This window comes from Pelophylax lessonae (assembly GCF_965119305.1).
Source record: "Pelophylax lessonae genome assembly, chromosome: 3".
NCBI classification, from domain to species: Eukaryota; Metazoa; Chordata; class Amphibia; order Anura; family Ranidae; genus Pelophylax; species Pelophylax lessonae.
Window position 1 is genome coordinate 370,605,664 of NC_138770.1, and position 15,063 is coordinate 370,620,726.

Genomic DNA, 15,063 nt, shown 5'->3' on the forward strand with positions numbered 1-15,063 from the left:
TTAATGGACTACTTTAGGTTTTGTCCGTAATAAAAAAAAAAAAAAAAAAAAGTATTTACACTAGGGAAGCACTTATCTTGTTTTTTCCATTTTCTCATTGTATAGTGCTTGTAGTCGATCATATTAAACACGAATGCATTGACACTAACCTGTGATGCTCATGTCCAAGGAACAGCTGTGTAATTGGCTTCAAGGAGTACTTTGCTAACCACTGCCAATGAAAGGTTAGCAGAGCCAAATCAGCTGGCTCCAATCCAACAGTCTCAGACAAAAGCCTGAATCGATCACGCCACTGGAGGCAACATAGCAACTAAGAAAAAAAACAATACAAATTACTACATTTAATAGATTAAATAGATTTCTTGAAAGAACATGATCTTTTACCAAGCATATTTTTTTTTACCCAAAAAATTGGATTTTTGACACCATAAAATCCATTTCTCTGATGTTCATTGATGGACACAACTCCAAGAGACTCACACCATGCAATGTAAGTCTTCCACATACAAAGAAAGATCTTCCTAGAGGCAGATTTCCTAGCATTTAACAGTGCAGTAATTACCGATTCAACAAACCTCAACCCTTCAGAACCTGGCGTTCAACAGCCAAACCGTTAAAGCTAGCGACTGCAAATCAGGATGGAAAATTGGTCCTTAGGACAGCAGATCCTCCCTGAGCGGAAGTTCCCAAGGAGCATCGGCAAGCAGCCATACCAGATCGGCATACCAAGACCGGCGAGGCCAGCCTGGAGCCACTAGAATGACCGGAATCCCTTCTGCCTGAATTCTGCACAGGAGTCGTGGCAGAAGTTTGAAAGCTGGAATGCATCAGTCAGCCCACCTTAGAATGCTGGCTACTTACAGAGCTGCGAGGACACTTCATGTGCCCCTTTGGTGATGGACAGACCATGGCCCGTGGCATTGTCCGAATTAATTCATACTGGACACACCTGAAGACGATTGTCCAATGAGCAGTCTGATAGCTCGGAGTTCCAGTACACTAAATCGGCAGTCTGGCCTCTGCCAGAGTCCAGACTCCCTGAGCACGTCGGTGCTGAAGACGCCCCCCAACCCGGACAGGCTGGCATCCATGGAGACAACCGTCCACTAGAGGAGGAGAAGGATTTTCCCTGTTGAAGTGCCAGAGAGTGAAACCACCTCTAGAGGCCGTGGATCCTTGATCCATTTCACCAGAATCTCTTTAGCAGAGGTTTTGTGTGAAACTGTGCTAACAGACTGCCTTGATGGTAGACGCCATCAGGCCCAGCAGCGGGCATGCAAGCCCAGATGGATGACCGTCTGCTAAAAAGAAGCTTAATTGCGGGTCCAGCGTCAGACCCAGATAAGCTATTTTTTGTGAACTGACCCAAAAGCAGACTCCTCCTGAATGTTCAGGATCCCACCTAACTTCCTTAGAGTTTGCAGAGCAATCGGAGACTTCGCTCACAGAAGATCATTCAGGTATCCCAGTACCGCGATTCCCCGCTGACTCAAGCAATGCCAGCACCGGGCCCAACACTCCCGTGAAGACCTGAGGTGCGGAGGTGAAACCAAAGGTCAGCGCCACAAACTGATAATGCTCCTCGTCCACCAAAAAATTAAGGAAGCACTGGCAACCAGCACATATTAGAATGTGCAGGTAGGCGTCCTTGATGTCGATAGAAGTTAGAAGAAATTCCCCTGATGTAGAGGACGCCACTAACATATGGCAAACTTCTGCACTCGCACAAAGCAGCGTAGCGCCTCAAGGTCCAGAATTGGATGTACCTGCCTTCCTTCCTGGGGACTGTAAAGAGGTTTGAGTAAAAAAAACTCTTGAAAGTTCCGAAGTTAGAACTGGACCCATCAACCCTTGAAATAGCGATTCTTGCACTTCCCCAAAGAAATCCTGTAAATAACCTGCGGACAAGTGCAGGATGGAAGGGAAAAAACCTTTCCGGAGCACAATACCAAACGTGATCTCGTAGCCTGACTGAATAACTTTTGCCTCGTTTCCACTGAGCGGATCGGTTCGGGTCAGTTCGGTACGGTACGATATTTTGGGTGTTTCCATTATGAAAGTGGCCCATACAACCGAACCAAACCGCACCATTCCTGGTCCTGCTTCAGATGTAGGGCCATAGGAAATGGTACGGTACGGTTAGGGCGGAGCTACTGGCGTCACACAATAGATTCCACTGATTGGCGGACAGGAAAACTTCAATGCTCACGTCAAATGAAAGAGCAAAACAAACACCTCATTTGGTGTAAACCCCGCATGGTCCCTGGTGGCCCGAGTTGCAGTGGAAACGCTCACCTGAATAGACCGGACCACTCTAACCCTCCCAAACTGTACCGACCCGAACCGTTCCGCTCAGTGGAAACGAGGCATTTGTGGACCAATTTGTCCTGTACCAGGGGGGTCCATGGATCCGGAAATCAGTGAAGACACCCCCTTCATGCAGAGGCAGCCTTGTCCGCAGGTCTGGAAGAACCCACTTGTGGCTTGCCAGATTAGGTCCTCTTGAAACCTATGGTGGAGGGCCTGATTTTTGATCCCTTGTCTTGAGATCCTGAGAGACGAAAAGGCAGAGGAAAATGGCCCACGTTTACGACAGTGCTCCTTGCCCTTGGTAGCCAGTGGAAGAAGAGTACTCTTCCTCCCTGTGAAGCCCTTAATGATGTCATCCAAGAAAGCTCCAAACAGGCGATCGCCTACAAGAGGGAGATCAGATAAGGCCTTCTAAGAAGTCTAGTCCGCAGAACAGCATTTCAGCCAGACAATACACCAAAGGACCACTGCTGATACAGACAGCCTAGAAATCAAAGGAGCCACATCCAAAAAGGAATCACAGACAAACTGTAGCCCCTGGACCAACCGGTCTGCCAGCTCCGCAAAGACAGGGGGGAAGCTATTCTCCCTCCAGGTCCCGGAGTAAAAGCTTAGTGCAATACTAATGCCCGGGTCCGGTATGGAATTTGAGGGTAGCTTCACGCCGAAAAAACGGCGTGGGTCCCCCCCCCCCCCAAAATCCATACCAGACCCTTATCTGAGCATGCAGCCCGGCAGGCCAGGAAAGGGGAGGGGACGAGCGAGCGCCCCCCCCCCCCCCCTGGACCACACCAGGCCACATGCCCTCAACATGGGGGGGTGCTGGTGCTTTGGGGCAGGGGGAGCTCTGCACCCCCCACCTCAAAGCACCTTGCCCCCATGTTGATGAGGGACAAGGGCCTCATCCCCACAACCCTGGCCGGTGGTTGTGGGGGTCTGCGGGCAGGGGGCTCATCTGAATCTGTTAGCCCCCTTTAACAAGGGGGCCCCCCAGATCCCGGACCCCCTCCCTATGTGAATGGGTATGGGGTACACTGTACCCCTACTCATTCACCACATAAAAGGCAGTGTATGGAAATAACGACAGGAGACGTTTTGGAAAGTTTATTAAAAATCTTCATCCGGCTCTTCTTGTCTTCTCTCCCGGAGATCTTCTGCTCTTTTGCTGTTCGCTCTTCTTGTGTTCTCCTCTCCGGGGTCTTCTGCTGTTCTCTCTTCTTTTCTTCTCCTCTCCGGTCTTCTGCTCTTTTGCCGCCGTCTCCTCTTCTTCCTCCGGTCCTCCTCCGACGACGTCTCCGGTAATTATGCCGGTCTCTGCAGCTTATTATATAGCCATTAGGGGCGTGGCCCCGATGACGTCATAGGGTGCCCCCCTCGTGTCACAGATGACGTCATCTGTGACACGAGGGGGGTGGAGCCTCCCGATGACGTCATCAGGGCCACGCCCCTAATGGCTATATAATAAGCTGCAGAGACCGGCATAATTACCGGAGACGTCGTCGGAGGAGGACCGAAGGAAGAAGAAGAGACGACAGCAAAAGAGCAGAAGACCGGAGAGGAGAAGAAAAGAAGAGAGGACAGCAGAAGACCCCGGAGAGGAGAACACAAGAAGAGCGAACAGCAAAAGAGCAGAAGACCCCGGAGAGGAGAAGACCCCGGAGAGGAGAAGACAAGAAGAGCCGGATGAAGATTTTTAATAAACTTTCCAAAACGTCTCCTGTCGTTATTTCCATACACTGCCTTTATGTGGTGAATGAGTAGGGGTACAGTGTACCCCATACCCATTCACATAGGGAGGGGGTCCGGGATCTGGGGGGCCCCCTTGTTAAAGGGGGCTTCCAGATTCCGATGAGCCCCCTGCCCGCAGACCCCCACAACCACCGGCCAGGGTTGTGGGGATGAGGCCCTTGTCCTCATCAACATGGGGGCAAGGTGCTTTGAGGTGGGGGGTGCAGAGCTCCCTCTGCCCCAAAGCACCAACACCCCCCCATGTTGAGGGCATGTGGCCTGGTGTGGTCCAGGGGGGGTGGGGCCGCTCGCTCGTCCCCTCCTCTTTCCTGGCCTGCCGGGCTGCATGCTCGGATAAGGGTCTGGTATGGATTTTGGGGGGGACCCCATGCCATTTTTTCGGCGTGGGGCTACCCTCAAATTCCATACCGGACCCGAAGGGCCTGGTTTGGAACCTGGGGGGGACCCCCACGCAGTTTTTTTCCCCATTTTTGGCGTGGAGTTTCCCCTCAAGATTCTCACAGTGCAGGTCGCACCGCAAGTCGGATCCGACTTGCGGTGCGACTTAGATTCAAATCAATAGGCTCCCATAGGGAACCATTGATTTTGAATGGAGGCAGAAAAACCCTGCTAAAAGCAACGTGGCCAAACGTGCAATAACGCAAATGGAAAAAGCTACTGAAAGCACGTTTAACAGCTGCTTTTTCCCTGCGTCAGAAATAGCTTTGCAGGACGTTTTTTCTAACGTCCCGTGTACATGGAGCCTAACCCCTGGGACTGCCCGTAAGCGTAGTCAAGCTTTTTCCTGCCTAGTGTCCTACTCCTGTAGGGGGAAGTATAACCCAATGGTTAAGAAGAATCAGGAGCTGTGTCCGTCAATGAAAGAAAGAGAAGTATTTACTGCGACTGACATATACATCAGTTCTTGAAAGGCATGCAGACTATCAAACTTTGAGCCTACTATTTTTTGTAGCAAATGCAAACCTACAACAAACTAAAAAGACTTAAGCTACATGCGCCTTGGCAATTATAATGCACTCTTTATCCTGTAGGGTATGTGAATCAAACTAGCTGATGGCTATGGCAGTACAACATATAATGTACATTTTTGATGCCTAACTCTAATGTTCTGCATTAAATAGACATCCCAAAGCAGCGTCAACATGAGGGATGGGAAAAAACACAACATATTTCACAAAAGGGCTAAACGTAGCAAGCCAGATAAACCAGCAGCTCAACCAGGAAAAATTGGAGCTCACCTACTAAAGAAAAATACACTCTCAAAACTTTGCGGCCAAAAGCAGCATCCGCAGATGTGAGTTCATCCAGCTTGTAAATCTTTGTGAATGTGTGCATAGATGACCAGGTGGCCGCCTGGCAAATCTGGACCACTGACTCCTGATGACAGAAAGGCCCAGGAGACACTAAGCACCCTCGCAGAATGCGCCTTAACAGGGAAAGGAGGAACCTGACCCTTGAAGGAATAGGCCTGCACCACCGTCTGCCTGATCCATCTGGAAATGGTCGCAGCAGATGGGGCCTGCCCTTTACGAGACCCACCAGTAAGGACAAAACAAGAAATCCGATTTTCGAATAAACTCAGTCGCCACCAGGTACACCCTGATTACCTTCTCAAGAGAGCTTATGGTGGTAGAGGTTTGCCTCCGTCTATATATATATATATATATATATATATATATATATATATATATATTTATATATATATATATATAAATAGTAGGGGTTATTATGGTGCCTCAGGGCAAGGGGGTGGGACTTTACGGGCAAGTGATGGTGTACACCAGTTTGTATAAAAACAAATGGATTTATTTAACATTGAGTATACATAATTCAAGGGAATACATATATAATGTGTTAAATAAGTGCTTGGGTTAAAGGCCCAAAAGTGAAGAGTAGAAAGGAGATTCAAGTGAATCTGTGACAAGTGTAAGTGTGGTGACATAAATATGGATGTTGTCTCTGTATTTCCTGCAGATGGTTTAGGAACAAATATTCACAGAGGTCATCCAATTTACTGACGAGTTTCGGCTATTAAAGCCTTTTTCAAAGGTTTTGTCACCCAGTCTGCAATTTGCAACAACAGATCAATTATTGAAAATATATACAGAGTCACAAAAAAAGTGACAGTGGTGGTACATTATACATACATATAGGTTTAGCGTTTTTTTCCTTCCCTGTGTCCTTATGTAATCGCAGCAGGAACTGAAATGAATGCGGCCTGAAATGGTATATATACACGAGTTATGGGTGATGGGTATGGAAATGGTCAAAAGTCTTTTATAGAAAATATAATAAATTGATCGAGATTTGACTTACAACAGGTGCTCCAAAAATTTGCAGTCGCATATCAGTTCCAGGGTGGTGGGAGATTCTTATAATTGCTTCCCCTTGTACTGGATGTTCTGAAGTATGGGCAAAAATAGCCATATAAGAATTGGTAGTAATTTGATGATTTTACTTGTTTGGTGAGTGAAAACATGTTTTATTGTGACTTCAAAATAGCGTTGGTGGATAGTGGGTCCACATTGCACTTACGTTTTGTATGTAAAATTTCCAGTGAAAAGAAAGGTTTCCAGGCTAGCGCAGTCTCTGTCCCTCCTGTTCCCTCTCGGCGAGGGAAGTGAGGAGAGACGCCGGTTCCCCGGCCTTATAAAGCCCTTTGCGCATGCGCACTAGGTGCCACACATACTCGGGCTTCTAATGTCGGTGACGTGGCTTCCCTGTACTGCGCATTAGCCTGGGTGATGCGCGCACAGTGGGAGCCGATCTGACATTTGCGGCCGCCGACACGGATGGGAGGAGCCACTATCTCCTGATGGAGATCAAGGGAGGAAGATGTTATCCCTTGCTAGTCCAATTTAACCCCTGCACAGCAGGAGCTTACCGTGCCAGGTGCAATTCAAAGGGCATTGGTGGTTGCATTAAAATAAGGCATATAGATGGATGTGTATCCAAGTATTCTTTCAAACAGTTTGCAATGAACAATCAGTGTTGAGAAAAACAACAGACAAAGTTATATATTCAGTTTTAACAGCAGTCATAAATATGATAGCAACCAAGGATATATGACATTGTGGGAAATTTTTCTGTGATAAGCCACATTGGCTAGGTCATGCCAGGGACCCCTTCCAGGGTGATAGGCCACATGAGCTAGGTCGTGCACAAGACCCCTTTCAGGGTGGATTTTATGGATAAGATATAGGTCAATTTTGATGGAGGACCAAGATTTTCTATGAATGGAGGGGACGGTTATTTGAGTCCCAAGTTGTTCTTGTTCTAAAAAACTCTCGGGGTGTCGTATTGGTGGGTCGATTAGCAGAGAGGGAAAAAGGAGAAAATACCTTTTTTTAAATAATAATATTTTTTCATACAAGATTTTTTTATGAATGGATGGGTTTCTCATTAGATTCCAAAGTTGGTTAATTTTTTTTATCTGTTTTGCCAGATGAGAAACCCTCTAGAAACGGGCGAAAGCTTTCAGTCTCGTTCAATCCAGTTGGTTTTGTTGCCTTAAAGCGGAGTTCCGGGCACAGAAACCATTTTTCAACACACATACCCCGGGGACAGTCAGGGCTAGTACATTCCACAATGGCTAGCCTTTGATCTGTCCCGGTTCGCACTTACCTGCAAGAAGAAATACTTACTTCTAAAATTTCTTCCACAGCGTTGCCATCTCTCTTGTGGGCAGCTGAAGCCGGCGCGATCCTCTTCCGCGTCCTCTTCTCCCAGAATGCGCCTGCACCGGCCCCTCTCGTCACTTCCGGTGCGGCGCCGCATTCCTCGGAAGTGACGAGCGGGGCCGGTGCCGTCGCATTGATTCCTGGGAGCGATGACGTTCAGCTCCCAGGAATCACTGTAGGCCAGGAAGTGACGGCAGAGCCGCGGCGTAGAGGGAGGAAGTGAAGAATAGGTGAGTATATTCGATCTACAATTACAAGGTGAGTACAAAAAAAAAAAAAAAAAAAAAAAAAAAACCTAACTATCCATTTCTGTTTCAGGTGAAGGAGAACAAGCGGACGGGCACAAAAAAAAAAAAAAAATTGATTTTGTGCCCAGAACTCCGCTTTAATGTGTTTTATCAATCTCATTTCCATCTGTAATAGCCTTATTCCAGTCACCTCCTCGGTGTGGTATGTGTATTCTTTCCTGGGCAATAAAAGTGACTTTTGGCATTTGTTTTTGTGATCATATGCCACATGTCTACCCAGAGGTAGATAAAAGGAAGCCTCTCCTTTCAGATACCAGATTTTTCTGCTAGACACCTAGCCTGCAAATTGATTTCAGGCTCAAAAACCCTGAGGGAACCCATCTGGATCCCACCATTGAGGCGAGACGCTACTGTTAAGACCAAAATTGGCGGTATATCCAGTGAGTACTTGCCCCGATCCAGAGAACAAGCGATTACCATCCCTCATATGTGAAGTGGGTTAGGAGAAGGAGTGGAGAAGGAGAGCCATATTATCTTAAGGTGCATCCCTGCTCAGTTTGAGGTGAGAGGCTAGTACCCCCGAGGGGGTTAAGGAGTAAGAAGCACCACCACAATTATTTGGTGTAAGGTGGAGGTGGAATAACGAAGAAAATAAACACTGCGTGTGCAAGTCACATGATTTGGACATTATTGGGGCACTATAAGCACCTTCTTTTCACTTATAAGCACTTTATAGATACTACTTGGATTTGTTTGGTATTTCTGAGCACTTGTCACTTTATTCACCATTAATGCAATTTTAGTATAATTTTATTGACAACTTAGCACTAGAACAGTTTTATATTTTATACATTTATTTTGGTAGTGCTGTCACCATTTCTGTTTATTCATTTATTTTTAGTATGTAACCATTGTGGATTGATTTTGGACACCATCACATATTTTATGCATATTGAGTTTACAACCACTATCACTATTGTGTGAATATCATCTTCCCCTGAAGCGCAATACCTCCCCCCCTTCATTAACTTGTTCATACACTGTCTGGTTCATAGAACGGGTATAAGCAGCATTAAGGGGTATAAGCAATCCTCGAAACAGCGCGAGACTCATATTATTACCCAACTTGTGGATTGTCTGATATTAAGTGCTTTACAGTGGGGTCCTCTTAAGATAGACCAATGTTTTTGGAGGATGTTTTTGATCTTCTGATGATCATTTGTAAATCTCATAATTATGCGGGTATTTTCTTGTTCCTTTGGTTTGTTGGCATCTTTCGTTTTAAATAGAATTTCATGTCTTTCTTTCTTCTTGACTCTGTTGTACACTTTTCTTAGGGTGGTCTTGGTATACCCTCTTTTTCCAAGTCTTGCTGTCAGGAGGTTGGCTTCTTTTTGAAAGTCTTCTTCAATTGTACAATTTCTTTTCAGTCTTAAAGCGGAATTCCAGGCACAGAAACATTTTTTCAGTGAACATACCCCCAGGACAGTCAGGGCTAGTACATTCCACAATGGCTAGCCTCTTATCTGTCCCAGTTCGCACTTACCTGCAAGAAGAAATACTCACTTATAAAATTTCTTCCACAGCGTTGCCATCTCTGTTATGGGCAGCTGAAGCCAGCGCGATCCTCTTCTGCGTCCTCTTCTCCCAGAATGCGCCTTCACCGGCCCCTCTCGTCAATTCCTACACAGCTTCTGGGCATGCCCAGAAGCTGTTTAGCTGGGAATGCAGCGTCGCACCGGAAGTGACGAGCGGGGCCGTTGCAGGCGCATTGATTCCTGGGAGCGATGACGTTCAGCTCCCAGGAATCATTGCAAGCCGGAAGAGACAGCGAGGGCTGAGGCCACAGAGGGAGGAAGTTGAAAGGTGAGTATTTCTTTCTACAATTACAAGGTAAGTAAAAAAAAAAAAGAATAATCCTAACTATCCAATTCCTTTTCAGGTGAAGCAAAGCAAGCGGATGGGCACAAAATCGATTTGATCGATTTTTTGCCTGGAACTCCGCTTTAAGTACTGGCTATATGGAATCGCCTTTTTGAGGGGTGTTGGGTGGAAACTCGATGCGTGTAGAATCATATTCCCTGCAGTTTCCTTCCTGTAAAGTGTTTTTATTGAGCCATCCTTGTCTTTGAGTATCCATGTATCTAGGAAAGAAATTTTTGTCATAATTCAGCGTAAAGAACATGTAGTTATTTGTGTTCATAGCTTTTAGGCAGTCTTATCAAATTTTCAGGTCCAGTCCAGATAATGAAGATGTCATCTATAAATCGTTGCCATAATATGATGTTATTCGCAAAGATGCTGTTTTCCTCCTTTGCCAGAAATTCCTGCTCCCATGCTCCTAGGTAAATATTAGCATATGATGGTGCACAGCTAGTGCCCATAGCTACACCACACATTTGTATGGAAGTATGAGCCGTTAAAAATAAAAAAAGTGATTCAGGATATACTCAAGCATCATTATGATAAACTCATTGAACTTTTTATCATATTCACTTTGTTGTCTCAATGTTTGTTTAATCACCTCTATTCCTTTAGTGTGCGGGATGTTATTATAAAGTGACTCTACGTCAACTGTGATGAGGAAACCTTCTGGTATAATCAGACCATCTAGAGTTTGGAGGAGATGCACTGTGTCTCTTGTATAAGATGGTAGTTTAGGGACGTGGGGTCTTAGATATGTGTCAATCACCTGACTGGTTGTTTCCGTTAGATTTCCATTCCCAGAGATTATAGGCCTTCCAGGAGGGTTGTTTCTGTCTTTATGTACTTTAGGCAATGCGCAGAAGGTGGGAGTCCTTGCGTGTTTAGCCCTCATGAAGTTCCATAAGGATTGTGAAATGGTGCCTTCGTTTAATGCTCTATCAATTATTTGTAGAAATCTTCTTTAAAGGATTCCATCATAACAGGCAGTATTTTTCTGTAGCACTTGGTATTAAGAATTTTCAGGCACATTGCCTTATATTTTTCATTATCCATAAGTACAATGTTACCCCCTTTGTCGGAGGGTTTTATTGTTATTCCTTCATTATTCTGTAGTTCTTTTATGGCCCTTTTCTGTGTTTTGGTTAAGTTGTGTGTTCTATTGTTTTCTTTAAGTTTCTCTATATCTTTTGTAGTTTCCCTTACAAAAAGGGCACTAGCAGGATTCAAGTTGAGGGAAGGGAATTTGTGGGATTTTTTCTTAAATTCCAGATGGTTGGTTTTGTCTGGGGGATCTTCTTCCTCATCTTGCTCACTGTCCATTTGGGTACCCTCTTCCATCCAATCCTCTATTCCTCCCTCTTCTAGTAGCAGGTTAAGGTCCCGGATGGCCCTAAATTCTGCTGCTGTTAGAGTTGTCGGTGGTTCCTCAGTAGTTGGTTTCTGGGTATACATCACTTTTAACAGTAAATTTCTGGCAAATAGATTTATATCTTTGATCGTTTCAAATCCGTTGTTCTATTGGGGCAGAAAAAGTCCTAAGGCCAGGACTTCCGCTTGGTCTTTTGTCAATATGTGTGTTGAAAGATTGATGATGGTCAGACCTTCTTGCTCTCTGATCTCATCTTGAATTATTTCGTGGACTGGGGTGGTTTGGTCTTTTGTTTGCCTAAAAACCCCTTTGTTGTCTTGGGTCATCATCTTTTGTCCTTTGTGATCTTGTGAATATTTGATGATGCTTTAAAAAAGGTACAGTGGTTTCTCCCTCATTTTGTATGTTTGATTCTGAGGTGCTGGGTTCCTCTCTGTCCTGGAGAGGAGCATCTTCTTTATCCTCTGATTCAGATTGTTGGTTTTGTGGGGGTCTCTGCGGGCCCTTTCTCCTTCCTTGACTTGTTCTGTGCCTGAGGCATAGGATAAGGAGTCCGATGAGTAGTAGGGTCCTGAGTTTTCTAGTTTGTTTGGTGTTGTATGCTGTACAACATAGCCAGTATATCATATAGCCAGTACTTAAAGACTGAAAAGAAATTGTACAAGTGAAGAAGACTTTCAAAAAGAAGCCAACCTCCTGACAGCAAGACTAGGAAAAAGAGGGTATACCAAGACCACCCTAAGAAAAGCGTACAACAGAGTCAAGAAGAAAGAAAGACATGAAATTCTATTTAAAACGAAAGATGCCAACAAACCAAAAGGAACAAGAAAATACCGCATAATTATGAGATTTACAAATGATCATCAGAAGATCAAAAACATCCTCCAAAAACATTGGTCTATCTTAAAAGAGGACCCCACTGAAAAGCACTTAATATCAGAATCCACAAGTTACCTACAGGAAAGCAGATTCCTTAAAACAAAATCTAACCCACAGTGAGTACAAGGGAGGAAAAAAAGACCCTTGTAAGGACAAGGGCATGTTTCTGTGCGGTAGCTGTGCACAATGCAGCGTTATCAAAAGATGTACCAACACCGTACTCCCAAATGGAGAAACCTTTAAACCACGACATTTTGTAAACTGTAAAAAGAGGGGAGTGGTATATCTGATGAGGTGCGTATGTGGAGCCTATTATGTGGGAAAAACGAAACAAGAACTGGGAAATAGTAAACAAGCATATCCACAGTATGCAGATATGCAATTTTTATCTACCTCTGGGTAGACATGCGGCATATGATCACAAAAACAAAATGCCAAAAGTCACTTATTGCCCTGGAAAGAATACACATACCACACCGAGGAGGTGACTGGAATAAAAGGCCAATACAGATAGAAATGAGATGGATTAAACGCCTTAAGGCAACAAAACCACCTGGATTGAACGAGACGGAAAGCTTTCGCCCGTTTCAAGAGGGTTTCTCATCTGGCAAAACAGATAAAATTAACCAACTTAGGAATCTAATGAGAAACCCATCCATTCATAAAAAATCTTGTATGAAAAAATCTTATTCAAAAAAAGGTATTTTCTCCTTTTTCCCTCTCTCTCCCTTCCTCCACCCATGCTAATCGACCCACCAATACGACACCCCGCGAGTTTTTTTTAGAACAAGAAAAACTTGGGACTCAAATGAACTGTCCCCTCCATTCATAGAAAATCTTGGTCCTCCTTTGAAATTGACCTATAGCTTATCCATAAAATCCACCCTGAAAGGGGTCTTATGCACGACCTAGCTCATGTGGCCTATCATCTGGGAAGGGGTCCCTGGCATGACCTAGCCAATGTGGCTTATCACAGAAAAATTTCCCATGATGTCATATATCCTTGGTTGCTATCATATTTATGACTGCTGTTAAAACTGAATATATAACTTTATGTCCGTTGTTTTTCTCAACACTGATTATTGTTTACTGTTCATTGCAAACAGTTTGAAAGAATACTCGGATACACATCCATCTATATGCCTTATTTTCATGCAACCACCAATGCCCTTTGAATTGCACCCAACACGGTAAGCCCTTGCTGTGCAGGGGTTAAATTGGACGAGCAAGGGATAAACATCTTCCTCCCTTGATCTCCGTCAGGAGATAGTGGCTCCTCCCATCCGTGTTGGTGGCCGCAAATGTCGGATCGGCTCCCGCTGCGCACGCATCACCCAGGCGCATGCGCAGTACAGGGAAGCCACGTCACCGACATTAGAAGCCCTAGTACGTGCGGCGCCTAGTGCGCATGCGCGAAGGGCTTTATAAGGTCGGGGAACCGGGGTCTCTCCTCACTTCGCTAGCTAAGAGGGAATAGGAGGGACAGAGACTGCGCTAGCCTGGAAACCTTTCTTTTTCACTGGAAATTTTACCTACAAAACGTAAGTGCAATGTGGACCCACTATCCACCAACGCTATTTTGAAGTCACAATAAAACATGTTTTCACTCACCAAACAAGTAAAATCATCAAATTACTACCAATACTTCTATGGCTATTTTTACCCATACTTCATAACAAGGGGAAGCAATTATAAGAATCTCCCACCACCCTGGAACTGATATGTGACTGCATTTTCTTGCAGCACCAGTTGTAAGTCAAATCTCGATGTATTTATTATATTTTCTATAAAAGACTTCTGACCATTTCCATACCCATCCCCATCACTCGTATATATACCATTTCAGGCCGCATTCATTTCGGTTCCTGCTGCGAGAACTAGCTACTAGAAAGAAGAAATATATATATATATATATATATATATATATATATATATATATATATATATATATATATATATATATATATATATATTAGCTACTAAGTATGCAAATGTTACCCCCATCCATAAGGATTGAAAATACATCTATTTTATCTTTTCCCCTAATAGGATCCTAATACAATAAGTTTGGGAGATATATACATCGGAGGATAATATTCTTTCGGGAAGAATCTATTTCCCCTTCCCCCTTTTTTCTTCCCTTTTCCCCCCCTCTCCCTCCTTTTTCCTTAAAATCTTTATATGTCTACATGAAAATCATCATATCAGGTGAATTTATATGAATACCTTTTGAAACAATGACTATAAACATATTCTTACGAATTCAGGATCCCTGACAGTTATATAAATATACTCGCCGTTTCAGATAAAGAATAAATCTCTGATACAATATACCTGACTCTAGCTCTCAACGCATGGGAGAATAACCCTTCGAGAGGGAACCTTATTGGGCTCTACTTCTCGCAGGTATGTTCCCTAACACAATTGGTTTTCCATCTGGAAGTTCCTTTTTCTTTTATTCTTCTTTATTTCTTTTTTCCTCTCTTTAACTTCAGCTCTATCCTCCATTCTTTGAGGTCTCTTTTTTCTATGGGATGGCAACCTCTGGGAGAAGGTCTCTCCTCTAGGGGCACCCTTGATAAACCATAAGAGGTTTTCCATGGTAAATTCAGGAGAACATGTGGTCGCAGATGCAAATGATACTTTTCTCATATATAATTATTATTGTAAAATGCATATATATATTTTGGTTGTTTCTTGGAATTTATATTCAATTATGTATTTCAGGAATATATGCAGATTCCCTGAGGAAAATGTATGTATTAAACAACGGTTTGAAACGCGTTGGACTCTGCTATGTATCCATGACTGTATTGTATCATTTATGATATTCTTGAGTCTATGACTATATGTATACAGATATGATGATTTTTTGTCATCACCCACATTTATTCGAAATAAA

At 44.1% G+C, this 15,063-nt stretch overlaps 1 protein-coding gene across 2 annotated transcripts in view; it reads right to left on the reverse strand.

The window, feature by feature from the left end:
- MDN1 (midasin AAA ATPase 1) overlaps positions 1-15,063 on the reverse strand; it is a 902,759-nt gene that overhangs the window by 372,953 nt on the left and 514,743 nt on the right. For both annotated transcript variants that reach the window (XM_082250237.1, XM_082250236.1), the window contains exon 54: positions 150-310. In XM_082250237.1, the coding sequence (XP_082106363.1) occupies positions 150-310 (161 nt within the window). The remainder of the gene's footprint in view (positions 1-149; positions 311-15,063) is intronic.